At 43.7% G+C, this 19,880-nt stretch overlaps 1 protein-coding gene across 1 annotated transcript in view; it reads left to right on the top strand.

The window, feature by feature from the left end:
* The window catches only part of LOC138648587 (receptor-type tyrosine-protein phosphatase beta-like), a 115,451-nt gene that overhangs the window by 30,110 nt on the left and 65,461 nt on the right, over positions 1-19,880 (top strand). The window contains exons 12-16 of the mRNA XM_069738377.1: positions 3,693-3,971; positions 5,851-6,108; positions 9,551-9,820; positions 10,166-10,438; positions 13,604-13,858. Coding sequence (XP_069594478.1) covers positions 3,693-3,971; positions 5,851-6,108; positions 9,551-9,820; positions 10,166-10,438; positions 13,604-13,858 — 1,335 coding nt within the window. The remainder of the gene's footprint in view (positions 1-3,692; positions 3,972-5,850; positions 6,109-9,550; positions 9,821-10,165; positions 10,439-13,603; positions 13,859-19,880) is intronic.

Raw genomic sequence — 19,880 nt, 5'->3', positions numbered from 1 at the left:
AGTAAGTCTAACCTCTATTGTTGGTAAAATATTTGAAGGGTTTCTGAGGGATGTTATTCTGGATTATCTCAATGAGAATAACTGTGTAACTCCATATCAGCATGGGTTTATGAGAAATCGCTCCTGTCAAACCAATCTAATCAGTTTTTATGAAGAGGTAAGCTATAGGCTGGACCACGGTGAGTCATTGGACGTGGTATATCTCGATTTTTCCAAAGCGTTTGATACCGTGCCGCACAAGAGGTTGGTACACAAAATGAGAATGCTTGGTCTGGGGGAAAATGTGTGTAAATGGGTTAGTAACTGGCTTAGTGATAGAAAGCAGAGGGTGGTTATAAATGGTATAGTCTCTAACTGGGTCGCTGTGACCAGTGGGGTACCGCAGGGGTCAGTATTGGGACCTGTTCTCTTCAACATATTCATTAATGATCTGGTAGAAGGTTTACACAGTAAAATATCGATATTTGCAGATGATACAAAACTATGTAAAGCAGTTAATACAAGAGAAGATAGTATTCTGCTACAGATGGATCTGGATAAGTTGGAAACTTGGGCTGAAAGGTGGCAGATGAGGTTTAACAATGATAAATGTAAGGTTATACACATGGGAAGAGGGAATCAATATCACCATTACACACTGAACGGGAAACCACTGGGTAAATCTGACAGGGAGAAGGACTTGGGGATCCTAGTTAATGATAAACTTACCTGGAGCAGCCAGTGCCAGGCAGCAGCTGCCAAGGCAAACAGGATGATGGGGTGCATTAAAAGAGGTCTGGATACACATGATGAGAGCATTATACTGCCTCTGTACAAATCCCTAGTTAGACCGCACATGGAGTACTGTGTCCAGTTTTGGGCACCGGTGCTCAGGAAGGATATAATGGAACTAGAGAGAGTACAAAGGAGGGCAACAAAATTAATAAAGGGGATGGGAGAACTACAATACCCAGATAGATTAGCGAAATTAGGATTATTTAGTCTAGAAAAAAGACGACTGAGGGGCGATCTAATAACCATGTATAAGTATATAAGGGGACAATACAAATATCTCGCTGAGGATCTGTTTATACCAAGGAAGGTGACGGGCACAAGGGGGCATTCTTTGCGTCTGGAGGAGAGAAGGTTTTTCCACCAACATAGAAGAGGATTCTTTACTGTTAGGGCAGTGAGAATCTGGAATTGCTTGCCTGAGGAGGTGGTGATGGCGAACTCAGTCGAGGGGTTCAAGAGAGGCCTGGATGTCTTCCTGGAGCAGAACAATATTGTATCATACAATTAGGTTCTGTAGAAGGATGTAGATCTGGGGATTTATTATGATGGAATATAGGCTGAACTGGATGGACAAATGTCTTTTTTCGGCCTTACTAACTATGTTACTATGTTACTATGTTACCCTTCTGTGCAGTATAAGTGTTGTCCTTTATTTGTGATTAGCAGGTTACAGACATTTTCTGCGGCGGCTGGTGAGGAGAAGGGTGCAGGTAGTGAACGACTGGACGACGGCCGTTTCGCGCTCTTGCGCTTCTATGGGTCCATGTGACATATACTTATACTAATGAGTGGCACTTCTATGCTGTCCAGAATGCATAACGAAAAATATTTCCCATAGGGAATCACATTTTTAGGTAGATATGCGCAAAAATTAGAAGTGACAAATTAGATTGAATTAAAACTGATACATTATATTCATAAATGATTAAAATTATGACTAAGAAAAAATCAGTATTAGGTGCTAGGAAAAAGGGGAGGCTGGAAAAAACTCTCATATATATAAGTAGCAGCGAGGATATCAATTTATATTCAACTATCAAACAGAAACATCTAAACTGCCTGTGCTTTAAAAAATGTGTATCACAGTTTTATAAAAATTTGATGTCAAAGATCTTTTATCACTGTTGGCAAACAAGATTAGGCAGATCAATGTAACATTACTAAAATAAATAAGGCCTGTTGTGACTAACCTACTGTGGCCAAGAAAATGTCCGACAAATATGAAGAGAGCCCCAATATAGGAGAGTGATATGCCTCAAAAGATGCAGCCCCTGTTTGGGAGAGTAAAGGAGAGATTCCGCCTCTGGGCCCGATGCACACGTTTCGCCCTGCTTCTTCAGAGGGCAAAGAAATGATTCTAAATTATGTCATATTTTCCCAAATAACTCTCCTATGGCGCACCTGTGGCATGCATGCCAGAGGGGGCGTGCACAGCCCACCCAGTTGCCGTTCTGCCGCATCAGTGGACCGGGGCCAGCAGTTGAGGAGCCCAGCGACACCAGCCATTACTTCAGCTGGATCTGTGTCCTCGGATACACATCCAGCTGAAGTATATTACAGAGCTCAAACTTGCCGGGTCCGTGCTCCGCAATACACGCTGCTGGCCAATCAGAGGCCAGCAGCTGGCGCCCCCACATGCTGTCTGCATGAGTTGTTTTTTTTTAAACTAAAACCTCAGTATTCATGTTAAATTGCCGTGTTGGCACTTTGCGATAAATCAGTGGCTTTTAGGTTGCAGTTTGGGCCCTCGGTCTCCAAAAGGTTCGCTGTCACTGTCCTAGGGGAATAATATGACAACGCATTTCCGAGCATACTTTCACCATCCTAGACACACCAACCATGACTATGATATATCCATAACTAAAATTTATATTACATTTCCCTGGTTTCTTAAGGCTGAAAATCCTGGAGCTTGAACTCACAGAAGTGATTATGTCCCCCGATCACAGATGAATCCGTGGATGGTCTTCTCACCAGATTATTATCGATATGGCATGGAAATATTTCCATTGCTATGTGATGTCCCTGATTTGCCAGAGACTTACTGTTTACCTTAGGGGCCATTATCTTCTGCATATATTATCACCCCTTTGGTAGAGAGAATAATACGCAGAGTACGTTTGTCTTTCCTGCCACTGTTGGCTCTTCGTTACTTTAATCATTTTCTCGCAGAGGAGATGCTGCCAGACGATCAGTGATCTTAAGGTACCATCACATTAAGCGACGCTGCAGCGATATAGACAACGATGCCGATCGCTGCAGCGTCGCTGTTTGGTCGCTGGAGAGCTGTCACACAGACAGCTCTCCAGCGACCAACGATCCCGAAGTCCCCGGGTAACCAGGGTAAACATCGGGCTACTAAGCGCAGGGCCGCGCTTAGTAACCAGATGTTTACCCTAGTTACCATTGTAAAAGTAAAAAAAAACCACTACATACTCACATTCCTGTCGCGTCCCCCAGCCTCAGCTTCCCTGCTCTGTGTAAGCGCGCTTGCCGGAAAGCAGAGCGGTGATGTCACCGCTGTGCTTTGCTTTACGGCCGGCCCTGACACTGGGGGACGCAGGGAAGCTGACGCTGAGGAACGAGACAGGAATGTAAGTATGTAGTGTTTTTTTTTTACTTTTACATTGGTAACCAAGGTAAACATCGGGTTACTAAGTGCTGGACTTTCCCCAGCGACCAACGATCTCCCAGCAGGGGCCTGATCGTTGGTCGCTGTCACACATAACGATTTCGTTAACGATATCGTTGCTACGTCACAAAAAGCAACGATATCGTTAACGATATCGTTATGTGTGACGGTACCTCTAGATGTTTATTTTTGTAATCTACAAACAATCCATAAAGTTAATTTTTGATAATGTTACATGCTGCCCTCTCATTCTGTATCCACACTGACTTTATTTCTATTATTTCAGAACCAATGCCAGTGAATTCTCTCTTCATCACTAATTTGACCTCATATTCTGTTTCTCTGACGTGGAGTAAACCTGATGAGTATCGGACATTATACAGCTACAGAGTCCAGACCAACGTCACCTCATCAGGATCAATTATAAATTATATGATAGTGACAAACGAATCAGTGACAATAATGAATCTGACACCAGGAGAAACATATACATTCCTGGTCTATACAAGAGCTGCCGATAACAGCACTGAGTCCGACCCGGTGTTACTATCACCCATCTGCACAGGTTTGTATAAACTGGTTTGAAATAATAATTAAAAAAGTAACGGCATACAATACCATGCTTTTGTCCAGCACAGTAGATTCCCGAAAGATATATGCTGACCTTACATGAACTAACGTCTTCCATTTACCATATTTTTCTAACTACAAGACACACATTTTGCAAAGAAAAATCTTGCTAAAAAGTGTGATCACCTTTTGGTCTGGATGCAGCTTCTTCTGTTATATAGCGGAGCGCTCTTACGTATACCTCCCAACTATTCCACCGTCCTCCAGTGAGGCAGTCTAAAGTTAGAGAGCGGTCCTGCTCTCCTGAGAGATACTGTATGTCTGAACTTCATCGGTATTTATGTCCTCAGGACACAGATATAGCTGAATACAACAGTGGAGCGGGGACCACCAGATTCTTGTTCCATAGCTCTCTTTATGTGCAGTCAGAAGGACCTGAAAGAACCTTCCGGTCACAGGACATTCTCAGGTTTCATGACTGTGCAGGAGACAGCAGCTCAGCAGAGGAGCAGGGATGGGACTCATAGGCAAGTGACATCATGTTGGTGTGGGGGCATTATACTTTGTGGTGGCATCAGACCATGTGTGTGTGGCCATTATTGTGGGGGGCATCATACTGTGTATGGTCGAATATAGGGGGCATCATACTGTGTGTTGGTGTAATGTACTGCAGAGGAAACTGTATGGGGCACTGTGGGTGAAATTAAAGCGGTATTATACTGTGTGGGAACATAAATGGTCTTGACTATGAACAATATTTCTGTGTGAGCACATATAAACAATTGGGCAAGACTGGGCAAGTAGCTTGGCGTAAAATGAAATCTTCGCTGTAGATGTCCCCCTTTCCTGACTTTCATAGTTGGGAAAAATACATTTGGCGTCCTGCCCAAATCACTGAGCGTACGCAATAACACAATTCTCCCACCTCCTGCCCAGCGCTGAACTATCTACTAGAAAAAGCTGTAATGTACCGAACCTGCACAGTCCATGATATTTGTCATGTCACATCTATGGAGGAAACTGTACGGAATTTGAAGATGTCATATTTGGTACTTGACTACTCATGAAAATCAGGGAAGGATGCCTGCAGTAGAGGTGTTGTTTTATGTATACAGCAGAGATATGTGTGTCTATGTATGTACCGTATGTAGTAGCCTTGTGCGTGTGTATATGCAGCAGAGTTGTGTGTGAATAATACGTATCCAGCTGAGTTGTGTGTGAGAATGCGGCAGAGTTACTGTGCATGCAGATATATTGTGTGTGTTGCCGAGTTGTGTGTACATGTGCCGGTCAGGGAACACAGCTGTGTGTGTACTGTGTGTACAGCAGTGTTGTATGCAGAGAAACACTAGCTGGAGCTGAATGTTCACCTATTACCTCCCCTGCGCCCACCTATATTGCCTTCTTATAGCGCTCCATAGTGCGCTTTATTGACCCTTGGGGACTTTGACCCATCCACTTATTTACACTTCCAGGGAAATTTAAATTTGTGGAAAATATATTTTTTTCCATTTTCTGATGGCTAACCTAGATTGCATCTTATAGTAAGGTGCGTCTTATGGTCTGAAAAATATGGACAAAATATGTTGTAGTAACTTGAAAAAGAAAAAAAATTACAACATGGAAATGTCACACATCGGTAAGATGTATCAACTCTGATCTTCATTCATTGAAATGCCGCTTTATAATGTGCATAACTTTTTTTGGTTTGAGATTATAATGTGTATACTTATTAATGAAAATCTGTTATCTAAGTTTACAATCATTTTCTTCTTTTATCAGAAAATGTAAAACATGTTTTACAATCTCTTCATTGTGTCTGTACAGGTACCTACTTAGTCAGTGTTTATTAAACCTGAACTCTTTTCTATTAGGTGCTGAACAAGTTTCCATCTCTTCGGTGGTAAATAACCAGTCTGTTAGTTCTCTGGTTGTGAATTGGACGCCGGCTACAGTGAAAGCAAAAGTGGATTATTACAACGCAATTCTGTCAGGAGTTATACAGAGAGTATCTAACACTACCACACAAGCAATCTTCACAGGATTAGTACCTGGCACAGAATACACGGCCACTGTACAGATAGTGAGTGGGAACTGCAACCAGTCGTCTCTATCAGTGACCGAGGCCACGTGTGAGTATCACTGCGTCCATGTCATTCATCTGTATGGGGTTTGTATCCTTAGTGGAAAAAAAACAACACATTCAGCTTCTTCTATCATTTACAATTTACAGGAGTAAGATTATGTGAATAAGACTTCTTGGCTTTTTTTTCAGTTACATAATACAAAGACCTAAGTGTAGACAAGAGTATATTAGAGATGGTTATGAGGAGGCGGTGGTATATAAAGACGGTCAGCCGGCAGTAGGGACAACCCTGATGAAGAGAGGAGACTCCTCTCGAAACGCATTGGTAGAGCCCCAACCGAGCTTCCGTCCTCGCTTATCTGTGACGTCACTTATAGCTCCGCCCACCCTACACGCCGCATCCTAGCATCGCTCAGGGCCGGAGCACACAGGCTGCTAGCGCTCCTCTGTACTCCAGAGGCTTCTCATTTCGCCGCCCCAAGCAGCAACACTCCTCAGCGACAGTAATCCCCTAACGCCGAACCCCGGCTTAGCAGCTGCCTACTCACCACCCTTTCAAGACCTGCAGTGCACGCAGTACCGCATCGGTATCACAAGTAAGTGGATTTCTGTACCTACTACCGCATGTGCACCAGATTAGTCTACTCACAAATTTGATCGACCCAATTGCACTATTAGTATATGCTGATTTATGCACAATTGAGGCTCCTGGCTTGAGAACGTGGCAATATTGTTTCTCATTGACAGTATTCCCAAAGCCGACACAGCAATATCATACCGCTTACCCACTACCCCCTACACGGGTCCTATAGTGCAAGCTATACCACCAATGTGATCACCACTGCATCAGTCCGGACAAAATCCCTGATTTGACCCACATATTTTTATGCTACCTTTACAAACAAGTGAGTACCTAGCCTAGCAAATTTCACCTCTATTCATTCTCGGTACTACTTACCTCTACTTCATTTTTATTCTAGTTCAGTTAGCGCAGCGATTATACATTCATTTTTACTAGTATATTAGAGATGGTTGGTCCGGAACTATGTACACTGAAGTCTAGTCAGAAGAATCACTTTAACTGTTATGCCCTGTAGAGAGGCATACATTTTTGTAGTGTAATGCAGGTGTCTGGATGCAACGTGTAACACCCCAGGTAATCAGTTGCTACAGTGATTCTACCTTCCTTTCTGGGAGGGCGATATGCTTGGAGGCAAGGAGGATTCTCTTTACCAGGTAAGCACCTACACACAACACATTCTGAATCCAGGCCAGAAGGGGGAGCTCAGGACCCAGATTCTGGGGAGCTTCCCTCAGCTTTAAGTATTCTGGTCTGGAGGAGGAGTCGGTCAGTCTGTTGCAGGGAGAGGAGAGAGAAGGAAGTCTGGAACAGAGTGCAGACTACGGAGCCGTGGAGCCAGGACTGAGCTGCAGCTCCAGGGAAGGACGAGAACCCGAGGGGTTGTTGTATGTAGTGGAGCGATTGAGAAAAGGATCACAGTGGAGAAAGCAAGGGGCTGAGAGAGGAACTGCGACCGGGCACCCTCAGAGCTGAAGCACAGGAACCGGGCACCAGGAGCCCGACGCTGTGTTGTACTCTAGGACACATAGCAGAACCGGAGGGCATAGAACTGTATGTGATTTGCCCACGCCTGGAGACGAAGCAGCACCTGAAGAGCCCGGGTCATGATAGAGACCCTGTAAAATTGCTCAAGCTGCCCGCCATACAGGTACCTGTCCTAGGATAGGGGAAGGAAGGGGTACTTTGCCAGGAAGCTTCAGGTAGCAAGGGACCTCACACATCAGCGCAAATAGGAAGGCTTGTGGACCTCACCTGGGAGAGGGATCAACTTTGCCTCCAAGCCGGCCGGACCACATCACCACCCGTGTCTGGTACCCTGGACTGTAGACTGCTTCTACCAGTAAACAAGGTAAAGACTTTACAACTCTGTGTCCTCCACTTATATACCGGCAACCCACCATCCTTGCCATATAGCTTGGGAGCCCTAGGGACCCCGCTTTACCTGTGCAAGTCCGGAATGGTCGCACGGACGTGCGGTGGATACCGCGTCCTCCACTGACCAGGACACGCAGGCTCCATTCCACAGAAGGCAATACTGCCGGATTCGGCCATCCCCCTGAGACACTGGCTGTGTCCACCTATATGCATGACATTAATGAAAACCCACAATCTTTCGGGTCCACTAGCTTCCGTTCACGATCAAATATTGTGACTGATGAAGGTCCGGCTATAGGACTGAAACGTTTCTTCTGTTACTTACCGTGGACACCATTAAATCTCTTTATCTGATTAAGTTAAGTCTGAGTGCCGAGTTTTTTTGCTGCTATTCATGGTATTGGAACCTACTCTGGCACCTCTCTAAGGGCTGTGGACGCGTTTATTCTTATTAATCAGGAGAGTAGCCTGGATGCAACCGTAAATAGGATGACCGGGAGGGAGCAGTCAGGGCGCAGAATAACAGCTATGAGAGATAGTAATATTCAGGAAAGACGCAAAGTTAAGGGTCAAAATCAGCAGGCAAGATCAGAATTGTCATGCATATAAACAAGAACTAGGTGAAGGTTAAAACTTTAAAGGGTTATGCATTTTATCTTTATTTTAACAAATGTGTTGGAGATATTTATTAGCAAATGCCACACAATCATAAGAATTACAGATTCTCCCCCCACTTGTTACTGCTGCCATAATGACAGACTGCACAGCTCTTCTCAAGATTTCTGCTTTTAGAGAAGCACGGGACTGGATCTGACCATCAGCCTCCTCGAAATGACAGATACTGCACATGGGAAAGCTAAATGTTAGTTGGAGGAGACTGATGGACAGGTCTGGTCCCTTTCTCCTCCATCAACTGCCGAAAACAGGAGCGCTGTGCAGTCTGTGAGGAAGGCTGCAGTAACTAGGAGGGGAATTGTAATATTTGTAATAGTAGGAACTAGAAAGTCAAGTCCTCAACACTTCTGAGAAAATAAAGATAAAGTCAACAACCCCTTTAATCTGTCTGTAAGGCCTGGCAGACTGATTCTCTCTATAAATAGACTGTCAGGCATAATGACACTCGCAAATGCCAAGGGACCTGCCACCCAACCATCCATGACCATGGAGAAAAAGAGGCCATGGTCAGAACCAGATCCATGTTTAAAGGTGTGATTATAGGAGGAAGCGTCGGGTCAGTGCAGGCGAAGAGAGTCCTAATGACCTCCATGTAGGATGACAGTGCTCAGGCTGACAATCATAGAATATCACAATTAATTTTAACCTAAAAAGATTTGGGAATTTTTAATCTGTTATTTAATATCAGTTTTTACATTTTTTTCATCAAATATTATTTGCATTTCTTCCTTTTTTGTACAGATCCATCTTCACTAAGAAGAGGGTTTACACAACTGAGACAAAAATAACCCTGAATTTATGTTATATTATAATAATTTTTATATATAATTGTCTCTATACTTCTATTTATACACAGATCCAACACCACCAAGAAATCTAGCAATTAGCACGGTTGGGACAAAGAAAGTGACATTATCTTGGTCGGAGCCAGTAAATATGGCCGCTGTAAATAAGATATATAATATAAGCTATGGGATATATCCAACAACTACCTTATCTGTGACAAGTCCCACAACAAGTGTCACCCTCCAGAGCCTGATATCTGGGACTAATTACTCCATAGCTGTGGTAACAGTCGGAGTCCGGGGGTATCAGAGCTCTCCGGTCACCACATCGGTCTATACAAGTAGGTTCTATGTGTTCTTGAAAAACTAAGTTAAATATTGTATTTTATATTATAGTTTGTATTATTATATTAACATCTTCAATATTTATGATTATTGAAGAAGAGCGTGAATATAATGGTAAAATAATGAGCCCTATCCTCAGCATATTATAGAGATGGAAGTTGTTGAAGTCAGAGATATGTAGCTTTCTATGATTGGATCTAAAAATATTTTCAAAAGGAAATATTGTTGTTTTATTTGTACATTATAATTTCTCGATGTACAACTGGGGGAGACACAGTCAGACATATAAATGTTAATTATGTCTAATACTTAACAAATTTAATTTCATTTTTTTATTACAGAACCGATATCAGTGAAATCTCTGCAGATCGGCGCTGTGACCTCATATTCTGTGTCCCTGTCGTGGAGTAAACCTGATGAGTATCAGACGTCTTACAGCTACAGAGTCCAGACATTCAACTCATCAGCCACAATGATGAATAATACAATAGTGACAAGTGAATCAGTGATAATAATGAATCTGACACCAGGAGAAACATATACATTCCTGTTCTATACAAGAGCTGCCGATAACAGCACTGAATCCGACCCGGTGTCTAATACAAGTTGCACACGTGAGTATAGTGGAAATCCAGTGTAATGAGACGATGGGTATAACACGGCCAAGTGCTAGCTGATGTTTTATCGGATAGTATTCAGCCCAATGTAATACTATTTTCAAGAGAAGACGTCCTCCAGCGATGTGTAAGTGAATATAAAACTTCAAGATTTATTACATCATTTTAAAAACAGTAAAGAATCAGCATGAAAAAAGAATGAGTGCTGCTTAATCTATGCGTTTCGGAATGATGCCTTAGTCATGGTATTTATTCCTTTCCTATTTTCAATGTAATACTATGGGGCAGAGCAGATCTGCAATTTTTTTTTTTCTCATACATATTCAGCATGAGAAAACAATTGTAGAATGCTGAGAGTGCATGCACTAATCACCATATAAGTCTATGGGTTCGTGAGACATCGGACTACACTCAGATATCATCCGATTACTGCGGATTCAGACTATGGAAAAATTAAAGGGGTACTCCCATCTCCAAGATTCTATCTCAATATGCAGTAGGTGTAATAATAATAATAATATTAGCAAATACCTCCAATTAGAAATGTAGTACAGTTTTTCTGATTCTCTAAATCTCTTTCCTCATGTACAGGTATTGCAGGACCTTAGTTATCCATGATTACGACCACTGATATAGTGACAGTTAGCTAGTTGCTAATGGTCGTAACCATGGATACCTAAGGTTCTGCAATGCCTGCACATTAGGAAAGAGATAGAGCGAATTAGAAAAATGATGCCTCATTTCAAATTGGTCGTATTTGCTAATATTATTACACCTACGGCATATTGGGATAGGATCTTGGAGATGGGAATACCCCTTTAAGTTCTCCATCTTCTCCACACCTTTGCTTCGATTCTCTTGCATGAGAGAATAGACGGCCATGTGACCCCGGTCTAAAGCTAAGGATAGATAACATGATAACAGGTTCTTCAAAGTAGCCACCTTTTGCTTTGATGACTGCTTTGCACACTCTTGGCATTCTCTTGATGATCTTCAAGAGGTAGTCACCGGGAATGGTTTTCACTTCACAGGTGTGCTCTGCCAGGTTTATTAAGTGGGATTTCTTGCCTTATAAATGGGGTTGGGATCATCAGTTGTGTTGAGCAGAAGTCTGGTGGATACAGAGCTGATAGTCCTACTGAATAGATTGTTGGAATTTGTATTATGGCAAGAAAAAAGCAGCTACGTAAAGAAAAACGAGTGGCCATCATTACTTTAAGAAATGAAGGTTAGTCAGTCCGAAAAATTGGGAAAACTTTGAAAGTGTCCCCAAGTGCAGTGGCAAAAACCATCAAGCGCTACAAAGAAACTGGCTCACATGAAGACCGCCCCCGGAAAGGAAGACCAAGAGTCACCTCTGCTTCTGAGGATAAGTTTATCCGAGTCACCAGCCTCAGAAATCGCAGGTTAACAGCAGCTCAGATTAGAGACCAGGCCAATGCTACACAGAGTTCTAGCAGCAGACACATCTCTACAACAACTGTTAACTGACTTTGTGCAACAGGCCTTCATGGTAAAATAGCTGATAGGAAACCACTGCTAAGGACAGGCAACAAGCTGAAGAGACTTGTTTGGGCTAAAAAACACAAGGAATGGACATTAGACCAGTGGAAATCTGTGCTTTGGTCTGATGAGTCCAAATTTGAGATCTTTGGTTCCAATCACCGTGACTTTTGCGATGCAGAAAAGGTGAACGGATGGCCTCTACATGCCTGGTTCCCACCGTGACGTCACTGCTGTGCTCTGCTTTACGGCCGGCCGGTGCTGACACAGTGCAGGGAAGCTGAGGCCGGGGGACAGACACCGGAATGTAAGTATGTAGTGTTTTTTTTTTTTAACTTTTACAATGTTAACCACGGTAAACATCGGGTTACTAAGCGCGGCCCTGCGCTTAGTAACCCGATGTTTACCCTGGTTACAAGTGAAGACATCGCTGAATCGGCGTCACACACGCCGATTCAGCGATGTCAGCGGGTGATCCAGTGACGAAATAAAGTTCTGGCCTTCTAGCTCCGACCAGCGATCTCACAGCAGGATCCTGATCGCTGCTGCGTGTCAAACACAACGATATCGCTATCCAGGACGCTGCAACGTCACGGATCGCTATCGTTATCTTTTTAAAGTCGCTCAGTGTGAAGGTACCTTAACCCTAAAGGTGATTACTGGTTGACTGCTCCAACAGCAATAGCAGATCATATGGTTACCATGTATGAAGCTTAGTCGGGAGGTCATTACCATGTAATGGATTTAAACTTTCCTTCATTGCTAACTTTATTTCTGCTATCTGTGCTGATGGAAAATTCCTGGTTAATGATTTAATAATATTAATTAAATAACATAATACAGAAGTGAAAAAAGCACAATTATCATCACCGATTTAAGTAAATCACCAATGACACATTTCTGACAATGGTATTTCTAATTGTATATACTACTAGCATAGAGGATCCTCTTAAAATATAAAGTTTAATAATCACAATTAGAATAATCTAACATAACTCCAGTCCAATTTAAATAGACATAGAAATAATCAAAATAAATTCCTCATATGATTATCAGGATATTTATTTCAGTACATATCACATCCTACTTTTCTCTCCAAATATGATTACTCAATAACAAGACCCATATCAGATCCACTGGCTCTTGAATAAGGGATTCACAGTGATACTTTAAATGTGATATGTCTTATCGATCGTGTATATTAAGGAACCAGAGGATCCGATATGAGTCTTGCTATTGAGTAAGAAAAGTAGGATGTGATATGTACTGAAATAAATATCTTGATTATCATAAGAGGAATTTATTTTGATTATATCTTTGTCTATTTATATTGGACTGGGGTTATGTTAGATTCGTCTAATTGTGATTATTGAACGTTATATTTTAAGAGGATCTTCTACGCTAGTCATATATTAATTATGAGGAATAGACCCTGCTAAAGTTTGAAGTAGGTGTTGATGCTATATAATCGTTGTGTATACCACTTGTGGGTGCTTGAGTTGATGCAATCGCAATTTTGACTTTAGAAGAAGTTTATTTCACAATATACGTACTGTATTGCAAACCCTTAACCGTTCTACTACCACAGACCTATGTCATATACTAAACCAGATGTAACTGCCGTATAACCAACCTGTCTATGATTTATAATATCCTCAGTTCCTGGACAAGTTTCCAATATCACCATGAATAATTACAATTCGGTTGATGTTCTTGGAGCCTCATGGATGAAACCAGCAGGAAATGTGGAAATTAATATAGTATTTATAACAGGAGCCATTACTACCATGAGACAAACTACTGGTACAAATGTGAACTTCACAGGATTACTACCAGGCAGATTATATAGTGTCACTGTACAGACAGTCAGTGGGAGCTGCAGACTACTGTCGGATCCAGGAACAGAGGCCACATGTGAGTATCATCAGGATCTGCTCAGTAATGGCTCTTTATAATTCTCATATCACCACTCTCCTCTGTTACCGACACTTTTATTATACACATGCTGGATATGTTCTTTTTATAGATGAGTGAATCGTTTGGATATGAATTGAATTAGTCTCACATTTTTAGGAATTTTCTTAATCTAATGAATTTGAATAGGTTTGCATGCATTGTACACAAATATCACCTGTTTACACATTGCAAGAGATTGCATCCATCAGGGAAGGTTCGGGAGATACCAGCCAGGTGGACTTGCATGTAATGCTTTTTAGTATTCATATCACATGGTATAGTATAGCCAATCAGAAGGGACTATAATAGCCGCTATAAAATAGCAGGAAGTGTAGGAGTCATTTTGTTGTGAATTTGGATATTGACAGGGTGTCACATTTCACAGTTGAGCCATAGAGTATAAGAAGCATGGGAGTAGGTGAAACAACAGTTGTTGCTGGTGAAGAAAGCAGAACAGTGTCTGAAAGTTCTGGCTGATGTTGATAAAATAGTTGGACAAGTTGCAGGAAAATAAGCAATGTGTGAGGAAAAAAAAGCTATGGATGTGTGGCACCCCAGGAGTCCAGTTGCCACAATGGCATTGCCTTCCTCACAGGGGAAGTGATGTCATGCTTGGATGCAAGGAGGGATCCCCTAATCAGGTAATACAAACATACAACACCTTCCTAAATCCAGACCAGAAGGGGGAGCTCTAAGCTCGGTTTCAGGGTAGCTTCCCTATAAGTTCTGGTCTTGAGGTGGGGTTAGTAAGTTTAGTGTGAGACACTGAAGGGAAAGGAAGCAAGAGAGAGGAGCCTGGGGTCTGGAGCTGCGATTGGGCTCACTCCAAGATAAAGCGCAAAGGGACCGAACACCAGAGTCCGTGGTGGTGAGAGGATTGCATACCCAGCCACCGAATCCGGAGGGCAGGAGATTCCAAGTCTCCTTGCCCCAACTGACAACCGGAGGCAACACAGCAGGTCAGGAGCCTGGGGCTGCCAGTGAGAAGGCAGTGCCCAAGACATGCTCAGGCTGTCAGCCATATGGGTTGGAAGTACAGACACTGAGAGGAGAGGAACGCATGCATCAGAGAGGCCCATGAGAAGCATCAGCAGGAGCTTCACTGGAGAGAGGACAAGCATCGCTGCCTGGCAGGGGATAAAGTTTTCTGAGAGCTCAAGATCGAGCAGGAGGCTAAGCAGGAAACTAAAGCCCAGCTCTAGAAATACATGGACAGCCGCAAAAATGGGCTCTCCTGTTATGACCTGGTTGTCAAGACAATAATGGACCTGGTGGTTAAGAGCACACGGAATGACCTGATAGTTACTGATAATAAAGGACGAGCTCTGGGACGTGGGAACTCTGCTGACCGCAATCCCTAAACCTATCAACCACACTAGAAATAGCCGTGGATTGCGCCTAACGCTCCCTATGCAACTCGGCACAGCCTAAGAAACTAGCTAGCCCTGAAAATAGGAAAATAAAGCCTACCTTGCCTCAAAGAAATTCCCCAAAGGAAAAGGCAGCCCCCCACATATAATGACTGTGAGTAAAGATGAAAATACAAACACAGAGATGAAATAGATTAAGCAAAGTGAGGCCCGACTTACTGAACAGACCGAGGACAGGAAAGGTTACTTTGCGGTCAGCACAAAAACCTACAAAAAGACCACGCAGAGGGCGCAAAAAGACCCTCCGCACCGACTCACGGTGCGGAGGCACTTTCTCTGCGTCCCAGAGCTTCCAGCAAGCAAGACAACAAATTAAATAGCAAGCTGGACAGAAAAATAGCAAACCAAAGAAATACAAGCTGGAACTTAGCTTCTGATGGGAAGACAGGTGACAAGAACGATCCAGGAGTGAACTAGACCAATACTGAAACATTGGCAGGTGGCGTGGAGCAAAGATCTAAGTGGAGTTAAATAGAGCAGCAGCTAACGAATTAACCTCGTCACCTGTGAAAGGAAACTCAGAAACACCCACCAGAGGAAGTCCATGGACAGAACCAGCCGAAGTACCATTCATGACCACAGGAGGGAGCCCGACAACAGAATTCACAACAGTACCCCCCCTTGAGGAGGGGTCACCGAACCCTCACCAGAGCCCCCAGGCCGACCAGGATGAGCCAAATGAAAGGCACGAACCAGATCGGCAGCATGAACATCAGAGGCAAAAACCCAGGAATTATCTTCCTGACCATAACCCTTCCACTTGACCAGGTACTGGAGTTTCCGTCTCGAAACACGAGAATCCAAAATCTTCTCCACCACATACTCCAACTCCCCCTCAACTAACACCGGGGCAGGAGGATCAACGGATGGAACCACAGGCGCCACGTATCTCCGCAATAACGACCTATGGAACACATTATGGATGGCAAAAGAAGCAGGAAGGACCAAACGAAATGACACAGGATTGATAACCTCATAAATCCTTATACGGACCAATGAAACGAGGCTTAAACTTAGGAGAGGAAACCTTCATAGGAACATAACGAGACGACAAACAAACCAAATCCCCAACACGAAGTCGGGGACCCACACAGCGCCGGCGGTTAGCGAAACGTTGAGCCTTCTCCTGGGACAATGTCAAATTGTCCACCACATGAGTCCAAATCTGCTGCAACCTATCCACCACAGTATCTACACCAGGACAGTCTGAAGACTCAACCTGCCCTGAAGAGAAACGAGGATGGAAACCAGAATTGCAGAAAAACGGCGAAACCAAAGTAGCCGAGCTGGCCCGATTATTAAGGGCGAACTCAGCCAACGGCAAAAAGGACACCCAATCATCCTGATCAGCAGAAACAAAGCATCTCAGATATGTTTCCAAAGTTTGATTAGTTCGTTCGGTTTGGCCATTTGTCTGAGGATGGAAAGCCGAGGAAAAAGACAAATCAATGCCCATCCTAGCACAAAAGGATCACCAAAACCTTGAAACAAACTGGGAACCTCTGTCAGAAACGATGTTCTCCGGGATACCATGTAAACGAACGACATGCTGAAAAAATAATGGCACCAAATCAGAGGAGGAAGGCAATTTAGACAAAGGTACCAAATGGATCATCTTAGAAAAGCGATCACAAACCACCCAAATGACCGACATTTTGAGAGACGGGGAGATCCGAAATAAAATCCATAGAAATATGCGTCCAGGGCCTCTTCGGGACCGGCAAGGGCAAAAGCAACCCACTGGCACGAGAACAGCAGGGCTTAGCCCGAGCACAAGTCCCACAGGATTGCACAAAAGAACGCACATCCCGTGACAAAGACGGCCACCAGAAGGATCTAGCCACCAAATCTCTGGTACCAAAGATTCCAGGATGCCCAGCCAACACAGAACAATTAATCTCAGAGATAACTCTACTAGTCCATCTATCAGGGACAAACAGTTTCTCCGCTGGGCAACGGTCAGGTCTATCAGCCTGAAATTTTTGCAGCACCCACCGCAAATCAGGGGAGATGGCAGACAAAATTACCCCCTCTTTGAGAATACCCGCTGGCTCAGGAACACCCGGAGAGTCAGGCACAAAACTCCTTGACAGGGCATCAGCCTTCACATTCTTAGAGCGCGGAAGGTACGAAACCACAAAATCAAAACGGGAGAAAATTAACGACCATCGAGCCTGTCTCGGATTCAACCGTTTGGCAGACTCAAGATAAGTCAAATTCTTGTGATCTGTCAAGACCACCACGCGATGCTTGGCTCCTTCCAGCCAATGACGCCACTCCTCGAATGCCCACTTCATGGCCAACAACTCTCGATTGCCAACATCATAATTGCGCTCAGCAGGCGAAAACTTTCTAGAAAAGAAAGCACATGGCTTCATCACCGAGCCATCAGAACTTCTTTGCGACAAAACAGCCCCTGCTCCAATCTCAGAAGCATCAACCTCAACCTGAAACGGAAGCGAAACATCTGGCTGGCACAACACAGGGGCAGAAGAAAAACGACGCTTCAACTCCTGAAAAGCCTCTACAGCCGCATAAGACCAATTGACCACATCAGCACCCTTCTTGGTCAAATCAGTCAACGGTTTAGCAACAGTAGAAAAATTAACGATGAAGCGCCGATAAAAATTAGCAAAGCCCAGGAACTTCTGCAGGCTCTTCACAGATGTCGGTTGAGTCCAATCGTAAATGGCCTGGACTTTAACAGGGTCCATCTCGATAGTAGAAGGGGAAAAGATGAACCCCAAAAATGAAACCTTCTGAACACCAAAGAGACACTTTGACCCCTTCACAAACAAGGAATTCGCACGAAGGACCTGGAACACCATTCTGACCTGCTTCACATGAGACTCCCAATCATCCGAAAAGACCAAAATATCATCCAAATACACAATCAGGAATTTATCCAGGTACTCTCGGAAGATGTCATGCATAAAGGACTGAAATACTGATGGAGCATTGGAAAGCCCGAATGGCATAACCAGGTACTCAAAATGGCCCTCGGGCGTATTAAATGCTGTTTTCCATTCATCGCCCTGTTTAATACGCAGAAGATTATACGCCCCTCGAAGATCTATCTTGGTGAACCAACTAGCCCCTTTAATACGAGCAAACAAATCAGACAGCAACGGCAAAGGATACTGAAATTTGACTGTAATTTTATTAAGAAGGCGGTAATCAATGCAAGGTCTCAAAGAACCATCCTTCTTGGCCACAAAAAAGAACCCTGCTCCTAACGGTGATGACGCCGGGCGAATATGGCCTTTCTCCAAGGATTCCTTTATATAACTCTGCATAGCGGCGTGTTCTGGCACAGATAAATTGAACAATCGGCCCTTAGGAAACTTACTACCAGGAATCAAATTAATTGCACAATCGCAATCCCTATGAGGAGGTAGGGCACTGGCTTTGGGCTCATCAAATACATCCCGATAATCCGACAAAAACTCTGGAACTTCAGAAGGAGTGGAAGACGAAATAGACAAAAATGGAACATCACCATGTACCCCCTGGCAACCCCAGCTGGACACAGACATAGATTTCCAGTCCAATACTGGATTGTGAACCTGTAGCCATGGCAACCCCAAAACGACCACATCATGCAGATTATGCAACACCAGAAAGCGGATATCCTTCTGATGTGCAGGAGCCATGCACATGGTCAATTGGGTCCAATACTGAGGCTTATTCTTGGCCAAAGGCGTAGCATCAATTCCTCTCAATGGAATAGGATACTGCTAGGGCTCCAAGAAAAAACCACAGCGCCTAGCATACTCCAAGTCCATCAAATTCAGGGCAGCGCCTGAATCCACAAATGCCATAACAGAATAGGATGACAAAGAGCAAATCAGAGTAACAGACAATAGAAATTTTGACTGTACCGTACCAATGGTGGCAGACCTAGCGAACCGCTTAGTGCGCTTATGACAATCGGAGATAGCATGAGTGGATTCACCACAGTAAAAACACAGCCCATTCCGACGTCTGTGTTCTTGCCGTTCAGCTCTGGTCAAAGTCCTATCACATTGCATAGGCTCAGGCCCATGTTCAGATAGTACCGCCAAATGGTGCACAGCTTTACGCTCACGCAAGCGTCGTTCGATCTGAATGGCCAAGGACATAGACTCATTCAGACCAGCAGGCATGGGAAACCCCACCATGACATCCTTAAGGGCTTCAGAGAGACCCTTTCTGAAGATTGCTGCCAGGGCACATTCATTCCACTGAGTGAGCACAGACCACTTTCTAAACTTCTGACAATATATCTCCGCTTCATCCTGACCCTGACACAGAGCCAGCAAGATTTTCTCTGCCTGATCCACTGAATTAGGTTCGTCATAAAGTAATCCAAGCGCCAGGAAAAACGCATCAACATCACGCAATGCCGGATCTCCTGGCGCAAGGGAAAATGCCCAGTCTTGAGGGTCCCCACGTAACAAAGAAATAATGATCTTTACTTGTTGAACAGGGTCACCTGAGGAGCGAGGTTTCAAGGCAAGAAACAATTTACAATTATTTTTGAAATTCAAGAACTTAGATCTATCACCAAA

The sequence above is a fragment of the Ranitomeya imitator genome, chromosome 9, assembly GCF_032444005.1.
Source record: "Ranitomeya imitator isolate aRanImi1 chromosome 9, aRanImi1.pri, whole genome shotgun sequence".
Lineage (NCBI taxonomy): Eukaryota > Metazoa > Chordata > Amphibia > Anura > Dendrobatidae > Ranitomeya > Ranitomeya imitator.
The sequence above is the reverse complement of the archived record's forward strand: the minus strand, read 5'-3'. Positions and strand labels throughout refer to the sequence as shown.